The sequence below is a fragment of the Meleagris gallopavo genome, chromosome 5 (assembly GCF_905368555.1).
Source record: "Meleagris gallopavo chromosome 5, MGAL_WU_HG_1.1, whole genome shotgun sequence".
NCBI classification, from domain to species: domain Eukaryota; kingdom Metazoa; phylum Chordata; class Aves; order Galliformes; family Phasianidae; genus Meleagris; species Meleagris gallopavo.
Genome location: NC_139408.1, coordinates 51,893,862 through 51,911,400, shown reverse-complemented (window position 1 = coordinate 51,911,400; position 17,539 = coordinate 51,893,862). Strand labels below are relative to the sequence as shown.

The 17,539-nt window shown below is 37.1% G+C and overlaps 1 protein-coding gene across 2 annotated transcripts in view; it reads left to right on the top strand.

Moving 5' to 3' along the window:
• JAG2 (jagged canonical Notch ligand 2) overlaps positions 1-16,232 on the top strand; it is a 61,326-nt gene extending 45,094 nt beyond the window's left edge. For both annotated transcript variants that reach the window (XM_085225764.1, XM_085225763.1), the window contains 14 exons: positions 56-206; positions 441-605; positions 1,192-1,305; positions 2,630-2,743; positions 3,070-3,183; positions 3,883-3,999; positions 4,812-4,839; positions 5,816-5,901; positions 7,959-8,072; positions 8,241-8,356; positions 9,611-9,856; positions 10,277-10,408; positions 11,414-11,570; positions 13,930-16,232. In XM_085225764.1, coding sequence (XP_085081890.1) covers positions 56-206; positions 441-605; positions 1,192-1,305; positions 2,630-2,743; positions 3,070-3,183; positions 3,883-3,999; positions 4,812-4,839; positions 5,816-5,901; positions 7,959-8,072; positions 8,241-8,356; positions 9,611-9,856; positions 10,277-10,408; positions 11,414-11,570; positions 13,930-14,402 — 2,127 coding nt within the window. In that variant the 3' untranslated portion in view covers positions 14,403-16,232. The remainder of the gene's footprint in view (positions 1-55; positions 207-440; positions 606-1,191; positions 1,306-2,629; positions 2,744-3,069; positions 3,184-3,882; positions 4,000-4,811; positions 4,840-5,815; positions 5,902-7,958; positions 8,073-8,240; positions 8,357-9,610; positions 9,857-10,276; positions 10,409-11,413; positions 11,571-13,929) is intronic.
• The last annotated feature ends 1,307 nt before the right edge of the window (positions 16,233-17,539 follow it).

Genomic DNA, 17,539 nt, shown 5'->3' with positions numbered 1-17,539 from the left:
GCTATTTACTCCTCAGAAATGAAGCTGCTGCTGCTAACTGTGATCTCTGTTACAGATGGATATTGATTTCTGTGAACCTAACCCTTGCCAGAATGGGGCTAAATGCTATGATCTAGGAGGAGATTATTACTGTGCCTGCCCTGATGACTATGATGGAAAGAATTGTTCTCATCTCAAGGACCATTGCAAGAACAATTCCTGTAAAGGTACCTGCTGTTGTCCAGATACTTGTCTTACTGTATTGATGTGTACAGAAAAGTATCTTCCTGAGAACAGTATAATAAAACATGTTATTGTCTTAGAACCTTACAAAATAGAGATAAGTGCTTGTGACAGCCTTTTTGAGGAGGTAGAGTGTCTTGATTTTTTGGACAGCTCTTTCAGTGACTAAAAAGAGGTGATACAGATTGTGGTCTGATGCTTTATTTTATCATTCATAGTAATAGACAGCTGCACAATAGAAGTCTTCAGCAATACTACCCAAGAAGGAATTCGTTTCATTTCATCTAATGTTTGTGGGCCTCATGGACGGTGTATCAGTCAGCCAGGAGGGAATTTCACCTGTGCCTGTGACAGAGGCTTTACTGGAATATACTGTCATGAAAGTAAGTGGGAGTTTATTCTAAATGACTTCTGTAATCTAAACCCCCTTAAAGTCTTTTTTTTTAAGGTCTACCATGCGATGTATTGGTATTCTAAGAGTTGCATTAGAGCATAGTGAATTTCAAGCATACTGCTTGAAGTCCAGTTTCTTCTGGTACCTGTTGTCTTGCTGTAGTCCTTCACTCTGTGAAAGAAAACTGGAATTAGTCCAATTTCAATGGACATGTCTGTACCCAGTAACTTTCTGTACAGTCTTATAAATGAAGCCATGGCTTTCTCTGATGTGGATGTAGTGGAGAGAGACTGACAAACATAGCTTAAGATGTGTATTGCTATTCTGGGAATTTCTTGAACATCTGGCTTTTTATATACCAGCTGAACTTAATGCTCTAGTTTGTATTGGTATGTGATAGTGCTTTTGGGACCCTTATCAAGCTTACCAAAACAGTTGTTTTGAGCTGTTCTTGTGTATTTGAAAATGGAGAATGGCTTTGCTTTTTTCTAGAGGCCTGGAAGTCACTCACCTAGATTCTTGATTATAGTAGGTGAAGACAGCCTTGAGCAATAATTGCTGACTTTTTGTCATAGATATCAATGATTGTCTTGGGAAACCTTGTAAGAATGGTGGAACATGCATTGATGAAGTTGATTCATTTAAATGTTTCTGCTCAAGTGGCTGGGAAGGAGAATTGTGTGACACAAGTAAGTACTAATGTGCATTGCATGTTAATATTACAACTTTTATTATAAAAGTCATGATGGTGTATGGCTAATAGTGCAGTAGTTTCTCTGTTCTTTGGCAAATAAACTAAGTAGACTGTTACTGAAATATTTTTAATAGAACTTTTGGGCAGCAGGTCAAAGGACTGTTCTCTTAATGGGACTATCATCTGGTGCTTTGGTGTTCTTTGGGCTATACCATGGGAGGAGGACTTTCTTCTCCTTAGGAAAGGCAAAAGTGAAAGACTGCTCAAAAAACTCAATTGTTTTATTGCTGTAAGCATATGTAACTTTTTGTACTTAATGCTTAGTGACTGTCCTTTGCCAGATTTACTAATTGAGGTTTGTTTCCAAATTTGAAAAGCTTTTTGACTTTAGATCTGTGCAAGCTATAATGTGCTTCTACTTTACTGGAGGAATTAGGAATGTAACATTCTAGTCCTTTGTTAGGACAACTGCTGCAGTTTGAATGATTACTGAATGGATATTGCTAGTTAATGTTCTGTATCCTGGACTCAATAGGAGCAAGCCTTTATTCTTAATAGCTTGGCTGAGACTCATTGAGCCTTGGTTAAGAAAGAAGCATACTAGATCAAATTTGTGGTTAAGTTACTTCAGAGCAAACTGCAATTGATTCTGAATGTGGCTATCTACTCTCAATGAAGTCCCCTCTAAAACGTGAAGAGAAGTTGCTGAAGCTTATTACAGGATGTACATCAACTTAAATGTGAAAGAAATGCTGAGAAGCCTTTGGTAGATATATCACTCTCAGGAGTTTTTTGTGTAGTCTAAATTAAGTTGGCCTAGAATAATTGCTTTAACTATTGAAACTTTTTTTGAGTGAAAAGAATTCTCAAACCATGCATGCATGTATTCACACATGTGTATGGTAAAAACAGCTATGCTTTGTATTTTGCAACATAAAGCAGGAGAGAGCTTCATCTCATGTGGCAGACCTGAGTTTGGGCTCATATTTTGGGACATTGTGGTCCCTTCCTGTAAATTGCATGCTAGAAAATTCAGAAGGTTCAAAACAGATGTTTGCTGGAATAAAGCAAATGACTTTCTCTCTCTAATTACGTGGCAATCAGCAGTATTATTACTGAAGCTTTTCTGTTAAGTTCTTAGTCTTCCATAATGTGTGTTGCTCAGTACTAAAAATTGAGAACTTCCTTTGTATAAATATAACTCCTTAATAATCAAAAGCACTGCTTTGCTACAGAACCTACTTTATAAAGAAATACTGTGTTCTTTCTCATGGTCTTGGCTAGCCTGGATTGGCTCATTTGAATAACTCTCTTTCTAGATTTCAACGATTGTTCTCCTAATCCCTGTCATAATGGTGGCCGATGCATTGATTTGGTAAATGACTTCTATTGTGAATGTAAAAATGACTGGAAAGGAAAAACTTGTCATTCACGTAAGTGTCTTTCATTTTTTTTCTTTGCACGAGTCTGGGGTTCCTGAAATTTAAAATAAATCAGTCATTTTGATTACCTCTGCCAGTTTCACAGCAACTTTTAAATAATTTAATTTTTCACAACCCATATGGAATTGTGCCTGAGGAGATGCTTTTAGATTCCACTATTTTTGATTTATAATACAGTATCAACTGGAACTACGTGTTTCTTGTACTATTAAATTTAAATAGTTTCTGAAGAAAAAATTGTGACTTAAAAACTACCCACTCTTTTAATTTCTACTGGCCTTAACTTGCTAAATTTTAACTTTTTACTCAATGTGTAGGTGAATACCAATGCGATGCAAATACTTGTAGCAATGGTGGAACGTGTTATGATGATGGAGATACATTCCGCTGTTCATGTCCTCCAGAATGGATTGGAAGTACTTGCAATATTGGTAAGCTCTTTAACTGTGTTCTGACAAAAGTAGTAGTAGAGAAGAAATAGCACTTACCTGTTTAGTAAATTGGCAAACCTGTATTTTAGTTAGATGGTGTATGAGTTCAGAGGGGTTTCTTTTGTGTAGAAAAACATCCAGTCATAAGCAGCAGTCAGCATGCACGTCTTGTTCAGGCTGTTTACGTCACTTCACATGAGATACTAAAGTTTGGAAACTCATCTCTTTTGATGGCTTTATGTGGTCTTTTCTGTAGATCCTCAGCAGATTTGGAACACTTGGACTCCTCGTGTCTTTAGAGACTCTAAATAAAAAGTCGAGAAACTTTAGGAAACTTAGTCCTCAGCTTTGTCTGAAGTTCATAATGCAGATAGTGAACAAGAGAAAACTATATACAAGCACATGTACAGGAAAAATAAAATGGAAAGAGTTCTTTCTAGGTGATTCGCAGGGTTGTTGCATCCTGCAGGGCATTACTGCCAATATTTTTGATGGGAATAAAATTCGGTCTGCATGGTACATTTTATTTCATAAACCTTGATATTTCAATCAAGCAGTTGATCTTGGAGATAGGTGACAGATATGTGGCACTGGAATCTGCTGGTGCTGATTCAGATACTATTCAGGCATCTTGACATATCCAGATGATCAATATCTTATATCTCTTGTGCTGAATAGATACCTTTTCTGTTTTCAAAGCTAAAAACAGCAGCTGTATACCAAACCCTTGCATGAATGGTGGAACATGTGTTGGCAGTGGAGACTCCTTTTCTTGCATCTGCAAAGAAGGATGGGAAGGACGTACGTGCACACAGAGTAAGGCTTCTCTCCTTTATTCCCCTGAGCTACTAGGAGTGTCTAGCACAGAGCTGTTAATTGAAACAAAGCAAGCTTATAGTGTTCAAGTGCCAAAATATCTGAATCATTCAGGGTGGGAAGTAGATGGGAAGATGATGCCTTGACTAATGAATGAAGAACTTGTCATGTTTCTTTATGTCTCAGCTCTCTGCCAAAGTCTTTCAGCCTCTTACAGAAAAATAATCTTCAGGAATATGTATATAAGGGGACTGTTTTGTTCTGCATGTTAATTTTAATGATGAAAAATATGTGGGGAAAATAAGATGGTAGTGCATATTCCAGAATTTGCAGCTAGTTCTCTGAGGCTAGCAGTTAACTATTTCAGTGTACCAACACAATGAATTGGTTAGGTGGAGTAAGGCCTGCAACTGACCTGTAATTCTTCATGATGTAAAAGATATGCTTAAGAGGTCTGGCATTTTGCACATATACATATGGAGTACCAAAGTTGCAGTCATCCTTCAGAAAGCATTTACAGACGTTTGTTTTAGGCACTGTCAATACAACCAATACCCCCATTTTATTTTTATGTTGACATTATGCTGCATGTCTGTTTGTACTGCTGATATATCAGGATTACTGAAGTTGTAAGGCATTCCATTTGTCCCTATTTTCAGTGCTCTGAAAGTATTTCTTCAACCTTCTAGGTCTAACTAAATTTTCTTTACAAGTGTGTGAGGGGGGGAAGTTTCTTAGCTTTCATTCTCTTAAACTTAATGTTGTACCCTCCAAATAAACCAGAAAAGTTACACTGGTCTCTTTTTTAATAGATACCAATGACTGCAACCCTCATCCATGGTAAGTAGAGGATTTCACTTCTGTGCCTATTGTGAAAATAAGTCTAAATACAGGAATACAGATTTCAACTACAGATTAGAACTATTTCTAATCTAAAAAACTGAAACCAATCTTTGTGCAAGTCCAAAAATAATTTTTTGTCATATTTTCTTCTATTCCTTGACAGTATCAAAGCCCTCAGAGCGATGCTGTGTTGACTCATGTATGAACAGAAAATATTTTGTTGTAGTTTCCATGCCAGAACTGACTGGTGACTGAGTTACTATAATATGAAATGAGTCAGACTTGATAACATTTCAAGTATTTACAATTGAGTTCAGAATGAGAAATAATCAAAACCTGTTAGTTTACAATAAATAGTTCTAGAGGAATGTAGAAACGTCCAGTTAAATTGAATCTTCTTTATAAATTTTAAGGCTTTCTTGGGGAGGTATATTGAGGGTATTTAAATACAAAAGTTTACATATATTTTTGAAAGGGAAAAATACTGATGCAGAGTAAGCAAGATGTCTATATTATTGTTTTCCACTTCTGCAATAAGCTGCTCTTCATGTATTGTAAATTGTAAAAGCTCAGGCTTACTTTGTATTAGATTTGTAATGCTGCTTTATGTCGCTGAGTCCTATTGATGAACTTCCAACAATGCTTTTGTGGATGCTGCTGTTACCGAGCAACATAACTTATCTAAAAGTATGCTCCATCTACTGATGGAATAGGTTTGTTCCCCTGAACAGTAGCAGAAGGCTTAATTAACAAAGCTTTAATTATGCCAACAAAACAGTGCGGTTCAATGAAGTTTAATGCTAGTATTATAATTAGCAAGGACTTAATTTTGTTGAATAGTGAGAAAATACCATAAATTGGGCCAATAGGAAGAATTTGTTTGAACAGGCTGTGTAAGGAACCTATGATTTTTGCTCATCTTTAGAGTTGAGTGAACTCTGAGAATACTTCTGCAATGACTTTATTTTTACAGTTACAACGGAGGCATCTGTGTTGATGGTGTGAATTGGTTTCGATGTGAATGTGCACCTGGATTTGCAGGTCCTGACTGCAGAATTAGTAAGTAGAGCACCTATAAGTAAAGATTTGAAAGGTGGTACCATTCTGGCACACAAGTCAGAAAGAAGACTGGCTTTTTTTTTTTGCATCTGGTCAGCTGAATTCCAAATAACAGAAGCAGAAGCTGAGTCAGTCAGGCACTGGTACTCACCTTGCAAGCAATGGCAGTTTCTGTTCCTTTCTTTATTCCATTTAATGGAATAGAAGTGATGTGACGTGATTTAAATTATACTTAAAGATTCAGCTGCTGCTTTTTATCGTGCATTTCTGAAGGGTCTAAGGTACTAGCTTCGTAGAAAGTATAATTAATAAGTTGCTTATCAAAAGAACTAATTAAAAGATAATGAATTAAGTGTACTATTTGATGTTAGAAACTAAAATCCACTGGGACATCACAAACAAACGAAAATATGAGGGGTGTAGGGGTGACTCATGAATAACATGCAGCTAATAGAGCACAACATTTTGCAAGAAATACGATAAAAGATCTTTTGAAGCTATAAAATGAAATTAGCTATTAACCTGAAGGACAGAAACTTGAAAAGGAAAAAGCAAAAAAGACTGCACTTAACTATTGTGGACAAATGTTTTTTAATTGAATGCAACTATTTTGACCTGATTGTCATACGCATATATATGCACAGGTTTACCTCTTTGGAAGATCAAACTTTGCTCTTTGTCTTGGTCCTGCTTCTCAAGCAGTGCAGTGTTGTGCATTTAGATAGAGATTACATCCTCATTCTGCCAGACAGTACATGAGCTGATACCTCTAGTCAGTAGATAATTATAGCACTTGTGGCAGTAGATTTGACTTGCTGATCTCTGGATAAAGAACCAGATATGGCTCATAATCACATGTGTATCTACATCCAGATGTCCATTGAGAGATATTGAACTGTCTGTCCTCAGACATGAAATGGAGAGGACTATTCAAAGACAAATACTGTGTATTTGTAATGGAATTACTGACTTTTCCCCTTCTTTAGTATATAGATGAAAGGATTAGATCAGACAAAAATGCCTTTTACAGAGTGCTAGTAAGACTTACAGAATTAACAGCTGTTTAGATGGTCCTAAACCAATATAGCTTGAGGAGAAGCTTCTGTAGATTAGATATGAGGAAGAATTTCTTCTTGGAAAGTGTGGTTAGGCATTAGAGTAGTCTTCCTAAGGAAGTGGAATCCTCATCCCTGGAAGTACATGAGATGTGGATCTGGCACCTAAGGAATGTTGTTTGGGTTGATGATTGGATTTGATGATCCTAAGGTTTTTTCCAACCTAAATGATTCTGTGGGACCTTTGGAAGATGCTTTGGGAGGAATTGGTAATGATCAGAAATGAAACAGCTGGGCCTTATGGAACAGAGCTTGACAGGTTTGTTACATTTGTTGGTAGACAAACAGTTTTTTTGCTCAATTCCCCAATGTTGTGCTTCTGAAAGAACAATGCTTTTCTCACCTTTTTCAGTAGATTTCCAGGTCTAAGCCTCTGAATCTTTGAATGATAGTCTATATGTAAAAATAAATAAAGTAAATGTCTGTTCACTATTTCATACTTGAGACATTGTGTGAAATGTCATCACAAACTAAGCTCTGCATTATCCTTCCTTCTTACAGTGGATTAGAGTTATTAGGGCACTTCCAAGCCAACTCATTGTTCAGTTCTTGCTCTGTATATGCTAAAAGTGTGTGGTTTTCTGTGAAGTCTAAATAGCAGACTCTAGGGTTTAAGTCCCACAGTCTGTTCTGACACAAGCTGAATATAGAGAAGACATTTGCACCTTCAGTTGTCCAGTACTCCTACTCTGTGAGTTAAGTCAGTGGATGACTGCTGTTTTGTTCAACAGGGTTTCAGTTAGGATGGAAATAGATCTGTTAGAGGCTGTTAGGAGGTTACAGCTGAAATGGTAGTGCTGCCCAATTAGGACAGCGAGGCTGTCTTTTGCATGTTGGAAGGCCCAGTGTTGTCAGATTACATCTCGGTAAACATCTAATTACAATCATTTAATTACAATGTTCTACGTTCTTGCCATTGAGTTTTACCTATTTTCTATCTAGATATTGATGAATGCCAATCTTCCCCTTGTGGATATGGTGCCACTTGTATAGATGAAATCAATGGATACCGATGCACTTGTCCTCCTGGAAGAGTTGGTCCTAGGTGTCAAGAAGGTATTCCTATATCTACTATCAAGTTTTACCCAAAAAACAATTGTATACAGTGCAATTAGTATAGAGTTTATATTAGTAGTCTGACGTATAAGGAACAAAATAGGTTTTCTTAAAATGTGTAAAGCTTCAGTAACTCTGAAGTGAAGTTTCTGTATACTTCTTATTTAGTGATTGGAATTGGAAAGCCTTGCTGGCTTAAAGGAATGACCTTTCCTCATGGCAGCAGGTGGGATCAAGAATGCAACAGCTGCCACTGTTTGGATGGCCGCATTGACTGCACCAAGGTGGGTACTTTGACCTATTTTTTTAAAGTCATTCTGGCTGAAATATACTTTTCATACATAATTAGCTTTTTTTTTTTTCAGTCTAGGTTCTTGCATGGGTCACCCTCAAAACAGCCTTTTCTTTGAATGTCCAGTGACTTCTTGTAGAAACACTTATGGGCTTGCCTTTGTAATGGCAGGCTTTTATTCTGTTCTCTGCCTGCCATAACAAACTCTCTAGAAGCAGATAGGCACCTTACAGAAAAAAAATTAGGAATTGTAAAGGAATAATGATCCTTGAGATGATAAACTTCTCTGCTAAATATTTGAAAATGGTGTTAAAGTTTCTAATTCTGTGAAATGCTAATGCCAAAGGACAGTTTCCTTAGTGGATGATATTTGCCTTTATGAATTGACAAATTGCAATGTTTGTGTATTATGGATGATATGTGGGAAGAAATATGGTTAGCCTAAATGGAGATAGAATGGGTTAGCATGTATACTTAAGGATTTTCAGCTGTGCTTTGATAGCGTATCTTAGTGGATTTGTGGTTGCTGTGCAGCTTTACATCACAGCTGGGGAGAGACATGACTTGTGCTGCTTTACAAGTTGCAAGGGTAGGTGGGTGGCTCAAGATAAGAACTAATAGTACTTGATGTCATTGCCTCAACTGGATGTCTCCCACGTTTCACTGGAAGCACTAGTTTGAAAACTTCTAGCTCTCACAGGTCTGCTCTGCCTTTTTATTAGTTTAAGTAGGTATGCCCTGTAGGCAAAGAAATAACTTGCACTTAATTATTTCAGCGTGCATTTTTAGACTCTTTATGATATTGTGAGTTTGAAGCTTTCTTCTAAAGAGAACAGTGCATCACTATAACTACAACTGCAGAAATACATACTGATGTGGAGGGAGTCTTGAAGATATGTACCAGAAGGCAGCGTGCAGCTGTGAGGAATAAGTAGAAGTGGTGTAGTGAGTGCAACTTCCTTGGTTCAAAAAAAGTATATTACAAGTTCAAAGTGATATGAGATTAATCTGCAAGTCCTTCATTGTCATCAGTGTCTTGGGTAACCTTTGCTCAGTTTACACTTCAGTCAATACAAGATGTTCATATTTTCAAGCAATTCTGTCTGCTACTAAGACTAACGTTTTAGAAAGGTGATTTTTTTACAATCAGCAGTAGGTCATGATCTTTTCATGCAAATTGCTTATTTTGATTTGATGCATAAGAGCAATTAAGTGTGACAGTGCTACTTTTGTTCTTTATTTTCAGGTGTGGTGTGGGACAAAACCTTGTCTGTTACACAAACTTTGGGATAATTCAAATTACCAGTGTCCCATGGGTCAAGAATGCCAGGAGAAGTACATGAAATGTTTTCAGCCACCATGCAATGAATGGGGAGAATGCAGTGCCTCTGAACCTCTGCCTGCTAATATCAAGTGTCTACCTAATTCTGGGCACTTGGACAATGACTGTGCTAGGATTACTTTAATTTTTAATGGAAACAAAGTCCCACAGGTGAGAACAGAATTATTAATGAAGAATGGCAATATATGTAGAGATATATTCCATGTTAAGACATAGAAGATTAACGTTTCTAACGCAACTCCTTGCAGTTACTTGCAAATTTTATTTTTAGACTCTTCTGTTGATATAAACTGTTTAAAGGGCAAGGAAAAGTTAGGATTTACACCAAATATTTTGTTTGTCTTTTAAGTTTCAAAGAAGTTAATTGTTTCTTAGTCTGAGCCTGTCTTGGTCTTTACTAGAGTAGTCATTACAAGCTCATATTCTTACCCTTCATTCCAGGACTGTTTCTTACTTTACTGCCCTCTTTTCTTTCATCAGATCTCAGTAACTGCAAAAACTCTGAAGATGCTTACTTTTATGTACTACCTACTCTTGAGCTGAACTCATACAGTCTGTTTCTTTTAACAGGGCACTACAACTGAAAATATCTGTTCAGAAATTCGGTATTTACCAGTTACTAGATCTGTTTCCAGGGACAGAACTCTGATAATATTATGTGATCTGTCATACTCCACAGAGAATGCAGTAGAAGTTGCTATTGTAAGTATGAGGTGTGTGTGTGTGTATGTGTGTGCGTGTACACAAATGTTTTCATGTTAGTTTGAGCCACAGAAGAGGTTACTGCTTTCACCTCAATGAGGATACTGCAATTTTTGGCTTAGGCTGACTATACAGTGACTTTGTGATCTCATGGAATGTCCTATACTGCTGGATAGACGAAGTGCAAGCTTCACGAATGACAGAAGCCTACTGTGGTATCTGTGCAACAGTCTTAGACTAATTCAGCATGTGTTAGTGAACAGGTTTCTACCTGTCCTATCAAATCTTGGGTTACTGACATCAGTGAAGATACAGTTGCAGGTAGCTGGATTGGATCTTGCCAATGTGAAGAAGTTGGAGCTATGCATCAAGTATAGGTACTTCAGGATATTCATTAAATGTTTTAAGTTTAAAAAAAGGTGCAAGCTAGATATGTGAAAGTGATTGTTGCCCTACTGAACTAAATGCTTGCTTTAGAGGCATTTCTAGCCCAGTCTCGTAGTGCTTGCGTATGCCTTATTTTCCAAGTAAATAATTAGTTTTCATGGTAGTGCTTATCCAGGCAGAAGCTGGAGTGTGTCTCTACTAGTGTTGTAAAGAACATGCTGAGTGATGATGCAAGAAGTAAACTGTATGGTATAAATAGAGCAGACTGTTATTAGTCTGGGCTTCTATCTAGATAATCCACATGTCTTGAAGTGCTTTGAGTTATGACTAAATTTAGCTGAGCAGTGTAAGGAACATGGAAGTCAGCTGCCTTTTGAGGGATGCTAGATATTAACAACAGAGTGTGTTACCTGTCAAGCCTGGTACTGCCTCTGCAGTTGATATCAAACTATCCATGCTGTTGCTACAGAATGCTTTAAGGTTACTCTTTGTAACTTCTGTCAGGTAAATTCAGCCCACAGAATATCAACTAAGATGTAGCTGAATTTAAAAATTAGAATTCTGTGCCTAAATAATTGCAGTAATTCTATTTTTCACCTTTCCTCTACTTCCTTTTAGTCTTTTGTCCCCCATCGAGATGAACAAGATAATAGTCTCATACAGAATGCTGCTAATATAATAGTGAATGCAATCACCAAGCGGCAAAACAGCACTGTTATGTTGGCAGTAACTGAAGTCAAAGTGGAGACAATAGTTGTTGGGAATTCATCGTCAGGTAAGGTTCCCAATGCATTCATCCTGTGTGTTTTTAAAATGTCTTCTATTCCCTGCTGTCAGCATCTAGTCTGTCTTTGTGTGGAGAAATGGTGTACTAAGTTCTTTCTTTAATCGCTATTACTAGTGAGGGGAAGGTGTTAAGCAAGTTTCTGTGCTTATGTGTTAGGCTAAACTTGATCTAATCTGTCAAAATGTTCCTTATCTACTGTTGCCACTGTTTAGGCTCTGACTTCAAACTCCTTTTTGTAGTTTAAGCATATTTTTCACAAGATCAAGAGTTCCCTTGTGTTCATATCCATTCTGATTTCTCAACGTTAACCAAACCTTAGTTGTTAGTGCTGCTGCATTATAGAAACTGGGGCTGTGAGGTCTTAAAAATAAGATGAGGATGGAGATGCTACTGCTGAAATGTACCACCTAATGCCTTCCTATACTCGCTGTGACTGGAGGAAACAAAGAGGACCCCTGGCAGGCAGCAGTTCAGTTAAGGTGCCCCATATGGAAATTTTAGATCAATAGGAGACCTTCCCAAATCTTTCCTAGATCTCCTCAGCACAATCTTCTGGAAGATCTTCCATCCGTAGTCAAAACAATGAGTAAATTGCCTGGTTCCATTTTCTTTGTGTTACCCCTTTAGGGGAATTCCTTTATTTGTTAAAGCCTTGGCAAATGTGCTATTTCCTCATCTCCACTAAATAAGTGACCAAGTTTTGATCTTTTCTTGAACAGAAATAGTATAGGTAACAAAGAATGGAGCTGTGATTCTGACATACTTTAGCATCTCAGAGTCTTCTGATTATGCATTAAATCCTGGGGAAAAAAAGAGATGGGATTACTTTGCCATCAGCATAAAAGAAATTCAAAGATCCTTGGAGAAAGTGGAAAGATGGTGACTTCATTCTTAAGCACTAGCTATGAGAGTTAACAAGACTCTCAGTTTCACTATTTATGCTCAGTATTGACCAACTGCCCCTAATTTTTAACTGGAATAGTTGTGAAGAGGTTGACTGTAACCTGATCTCTTGGGTCTTTTGATTTGGTATTCTACCTTCAGGTTTAAAAAAAAAAGTGTGGTAGAGGTATACCTACCTAAAGCATTGATGCAGAGCCTTCTGTCCTTGTGTCTGACTTCTGGGGGATGCTGAAATGTCTAGATGGAGATGATTACTTAAACAATCAGTTTAAGGAAAATGTTTACATGGAATCTCTAGGGAGGCTATCCATTGCATAAGAATCTTTTTAACCTTATTTCTAAGAGGCAAGGAAGAACTCCTTTCCTTAAATTCCTTTCCATCTTGCCATGCTTACAGTTTAATGTTGAATTGTGTAGGAAAAATTAGCAGAGACTACCAGTTACTGCTAAGAGTACAATCTTTTTCCAGCATGATAAAATATGATTCTAGGTCTCCTGAGGTCAACAGTTTTTCTGGTTAACTCATGGTTTGGGAATATCAGATCCTGCATACCATAATCATCACAAAAGAACATGTTCAGAAGACATTATAATGTTGGCATGTGTGACTGTGGTGCTGAAGAGTTGATTGGTTTTGTACAGCTATTTGAAGATTATTCTGCAAGCAGTTGTTTTAAAAATGCTGACAATTTACAGTTGGAGTTCAGGTTGGAGTGGTAGTTTGGTTGATTCTGTCTACAAAAAGCAAAGCATGTGATGTCTTGGTACTCCTTACAATGTGTGAATCCTTGCTTATGGAAAAAAAAGTGGTGTCCTGGTAGCAAAGCTTGAGTAAGAAAAAAATGCCCAACATGCATCTTCAGAAATTTTCCCAGAGAAATGTGGGTTTTTGTTTTAGACAACATTAATGGGATTTGTGATAGGAACCTTGGAGGAAAATGTCTGTGGACTTGATGGAACTCTTGTGTGGTAGTAAAAATGGGCCATGTATTTCTGATGATAATGCTGGTGCTCCTTCTGAAACAAATTAGAGGGATAATACTCTTCACACTCTTATGAAGATGGATTTGTTTTCCTTTAGTTATTTACTGAGATTCTGGGCTAACCTGACTTGTACTTGAAGATACTGCTTATATAACCAGTTTTCCCATTAAGAAGGGGGAATAAGCATTTCAAATGTAGTGTTTTTTCCCTTGTTATTAAGCAGGGTGGAGCCCAGTTTAAAAAAAAAAAAAAAAACAGTAAAGAGCACTTCTAGATGAACTGTTGCCTTTGAACATCTACTATTGTGCAGTAATGACATCTTCCTTCATTGTAAAAGTCTTCCTCGGACTAACCTAGAGTAGACCTTCTCTATTAGACTTAGACTAACCTTCTCTTGCAGCTGCCGAGTGCTGTCTATCCAGCTATATTAACTCAAGACTTTTTCTCATTTGCCCTCTAGATTATTTGGTTCCAATTCTTTGTGCCGTATTTAGCGTTGTATGGCTGACTTGTATAATCATCTGTGTGTGGTGGACTCGGAAGAGAAGAAAAGAGAGAGAAAGAAGTCATCCTCCCAGAGAAGAGGGGGCCAATAACCAGTGGGCGCCTTTGAATCCCATCAGAAATCCTATAGACAGATCTTACAGTAACAAAGACATTCGTTACGAATGCAAAAACTTCATATCTCCTCAAAAAAGAACTTGTGATGCAGTAGAGGAGTATGTAGAGTATGAGGAAGAGGAAGATGAAGAGGAGGAAAGAGATGAGGAAATGGACAAGTTCCTCTCTCACAAACTCACAAAGCCTTTGCCCGCAAAGGCATCTGACGCATCAGAGAGCAGTCCAGTAAAGAAGTCCCTTCAAATAGGCAAAATGGACAACAGATCTGTAAAAAATGTGAATGCATCAAACTTTGAAGGCAGTAGAGACTAATCTGTATTTGGAATGTAGGCAGACTGATCCTACCCTTACCAGGGCAGGGAAAAATTGACATCTCTGCTTTGCATCAAGGACTAAAAATATCTGGAGTCAAATGTTCATAGTTTCTTTATTTTGCGTAAAAAAAAATAAAAATAAAAATAATAATAAATAAAATTTATTTTGTTTCTTTAGCCTTGTATAAATTATTCAATGACTGTCAGATGAAAAAAAATGAGTAATCTTTGATAGTTGCTATTTTTGTAAAGTTTACTTATAATACACTCGCTGTGTGGCAGAGGAGAGGTTGTATTTTCAATATGTGTAAAGTTTATTACAAAAGACTGTACACTGTTTACAGAATGTATTTCTTTTTATTACTTGCTCTAATTTAATGGTGGCTTTAAAACCTCCTGGTTGAGGAAATTGTGTGAACTTTAAACTGCTTTCTTGACTTTGAATCTCTATTAATGGCAGCTCACTGCACTTGTTACGTTAGTAGCTTCTGTAAGATGTTTTCCAAATTTGCCTTACACACTTTGTAATAGGAACAAAAAGAAATTATAGAGATCTTTCAACTGTGGTTTAAAAGTGGCCTTTTAATTTCTGTTCAATTACTTTAGAATTGCAGTATTGAAGCATGTGACAAGTGCCTTGAGATGAAACTTTTTCTATAGCAACTGTCAAAGACTGCCATATCGATAGTAAAATTGTGAGAACTCTAGGTTCCCCAACTGACACAGTTTATTTTCTAATAGTGAAAGTGCTTTTTTGTAAATATGTACATATTAAATGAATCACTCTGTATATTTGATTTAATAACTTAAAATATTTTGGTCTTTTTTTTACATGTCATTCCTTTTAATTTATGTTGCAGTAAAGGAGGTTTTATGGCAGTTTATAAGACTCTTTTTTTGGTATTATGTCCAGATTAGAAAATGATGTTAATACAATCAATGTTAGGAATCTGTTGGTCATTTGTATTTACATAGGAGCATAACCACTTACATGTAAATAGATCCAGAAATGTTTGTTTATCCCCATGTTCAGCCCATCTCAAGAACACTAACAGGTGCATCTACTGTACAGTACCAACATAGAGAGGCATTGTTTTTTCTTCTGTGAATATGTTAATTACATGTGGTATTACTTTTTTTGCGTTTAAATACAGGCCTAATGAAGGGAACAATATTTTCCTCGATCTTGTTTCTGTTGTGCTTTATTCATCTTTCGCTCTAAAGGAAAAAGGCTGGCAAGCTCAGAAGGTGGGAGTACCTCATTGGAAATGGTTATTCATAAGGGAAGGCTTAGGATTTTTTTTTAAGGCTTTATTATTGCTATTAACTGTGCAAAACTACGTTTATTTTAGTCACTGAAGAAGCATAACACTACATACCCTAGTTACCCTGCCAGTGAGAGGAGCGGATGCTTGAGAGTATCAACTCTGGCCCATGAACAACATAAACACCAATGTTTTGAAACCAGTTATTTTATACAGGAACACAGGATTTGCTTTGCAGGATCTTCTGTTTTAGTATGTTTTTGTTTGACATGTTCTTAAAAAAAAAATAACAAAAAAAAACCTTTCAGAAAAGAAACTATTTATTAAAGCATTTTATAATGATGTTTGTTGTAACTTTTTTACTTGTGCTGAATATTCAGAACTTATTTTGATAACCTGGTTAGGAGTTTAGAAAAGGGTACTATCCTTCTCATGTTCCCCAGTATAATCCTAAGTATTTAAACCAAAAACACTTTTTTTTTTTCTGCTACTCTTGTAACTTTTTGTACTGTAATGCTGCTGTCTTCCATAATCTAATAAAATGATTCCCTCATTGTGTGTAAGATACTTCACATTGTGTTTGCTTTGAGTGACTGAAGTTCTGATGTGATGATGCATAGTGAACGGGGGGAGAGAGCCCTGATAGAACATGTGGTGCTTCCTGTAATCTTAGCTCACAGCCTTTCCCTGTCGATACTTCCTGAGCCTACTTGGCAGTGTTGTGCTGTGCCCACGACTGCACCGTCAGCGTAGGAGGTGGTGTCCCACGTGTTGTCTAGAGCCACAGACACTTTCAGTGCCTGAATTGTGACACTTCTCTGTGCTGCCTCTTGCATTACCTTGCGGCAAAAAGTCTTTTTCTGCTGACAGTTACTGACTCTGTGCCTTTTGAAATGGCTTTCCTCCCTGCTGCTGAGCAGAGGCTTGTCTAGCAGCACTGTGGTGCTTCCTTGGGAAATAAGAGAGCAGTCAAACATGAAAGGGCTTGAAGTACTCTTACCGAAGTGATTTTTTTTTTTCTTCTAAGTAAAATTTAAAAGGCTTGAAGAAAATTCTGTAACTCTTGTCATGCTCCAGTTTCAGTTGAATAGGTAGGTTTGTGCTTATTTCTTATGATGACTTAAATGACTTATGTATGGAATTTCTTCAGTGAAGGTTGAACTCTTGTATAAGGAAATACAGGATATAAGTGCTTAATTTTTCTAGTAGCTGTCAATATCTGAAGCAGATCTTAGCTCTTAGTGTTCATTCTTGTCATACAGTTATTCCATCATGATTTTCTTTGGGGTGTTGGGGTTGGCTTGTCTCTGTCTTGATGAATGAGAGAGCTGTTAAAGTCAATTCTCAAATTCAAATTCTGTTCTTACCTTTGATTTCCAACTTTTAGATATCTGTCTCTTCCTAGAAGAAGGGCTGATGGAGGACTGGAAATGCAAGGATGAGACAAAGAACTGACACTTGACTTTCTAAAATGCTCTAAAATCAACTCCCATGGTTCCTTGGACTAAGGACCAACCTAGGTGGCTCCCATAGCTCCCTAGTGATAGTGGAAACAGCACGAGCAATTCAAGACAGTGCCAGATTGGGAAGTTGTCGTCTTCTGTGAGATTAACTATTCTGAGTCTGCAGTATTTGCAAGTTCCTGCTGCAGAGAGGAGTTTCTGATATCTTAATATAGTGGAGGGAGAGAATGCTGCTTGTTTGGGAGGTTTTATGTGAGTATAGCTAAATGTAGTAGCTCTTACTGCTATAAAGAAAAGGAGAAATAATAGATTTTTATATATAGTAAGGCTATTGCTGTTGCACAGGAGTGAGCTGCCTCGCTGGCCCTGAAGACTAGATCTACTTCTTCGTATTACCAAAATAGTAC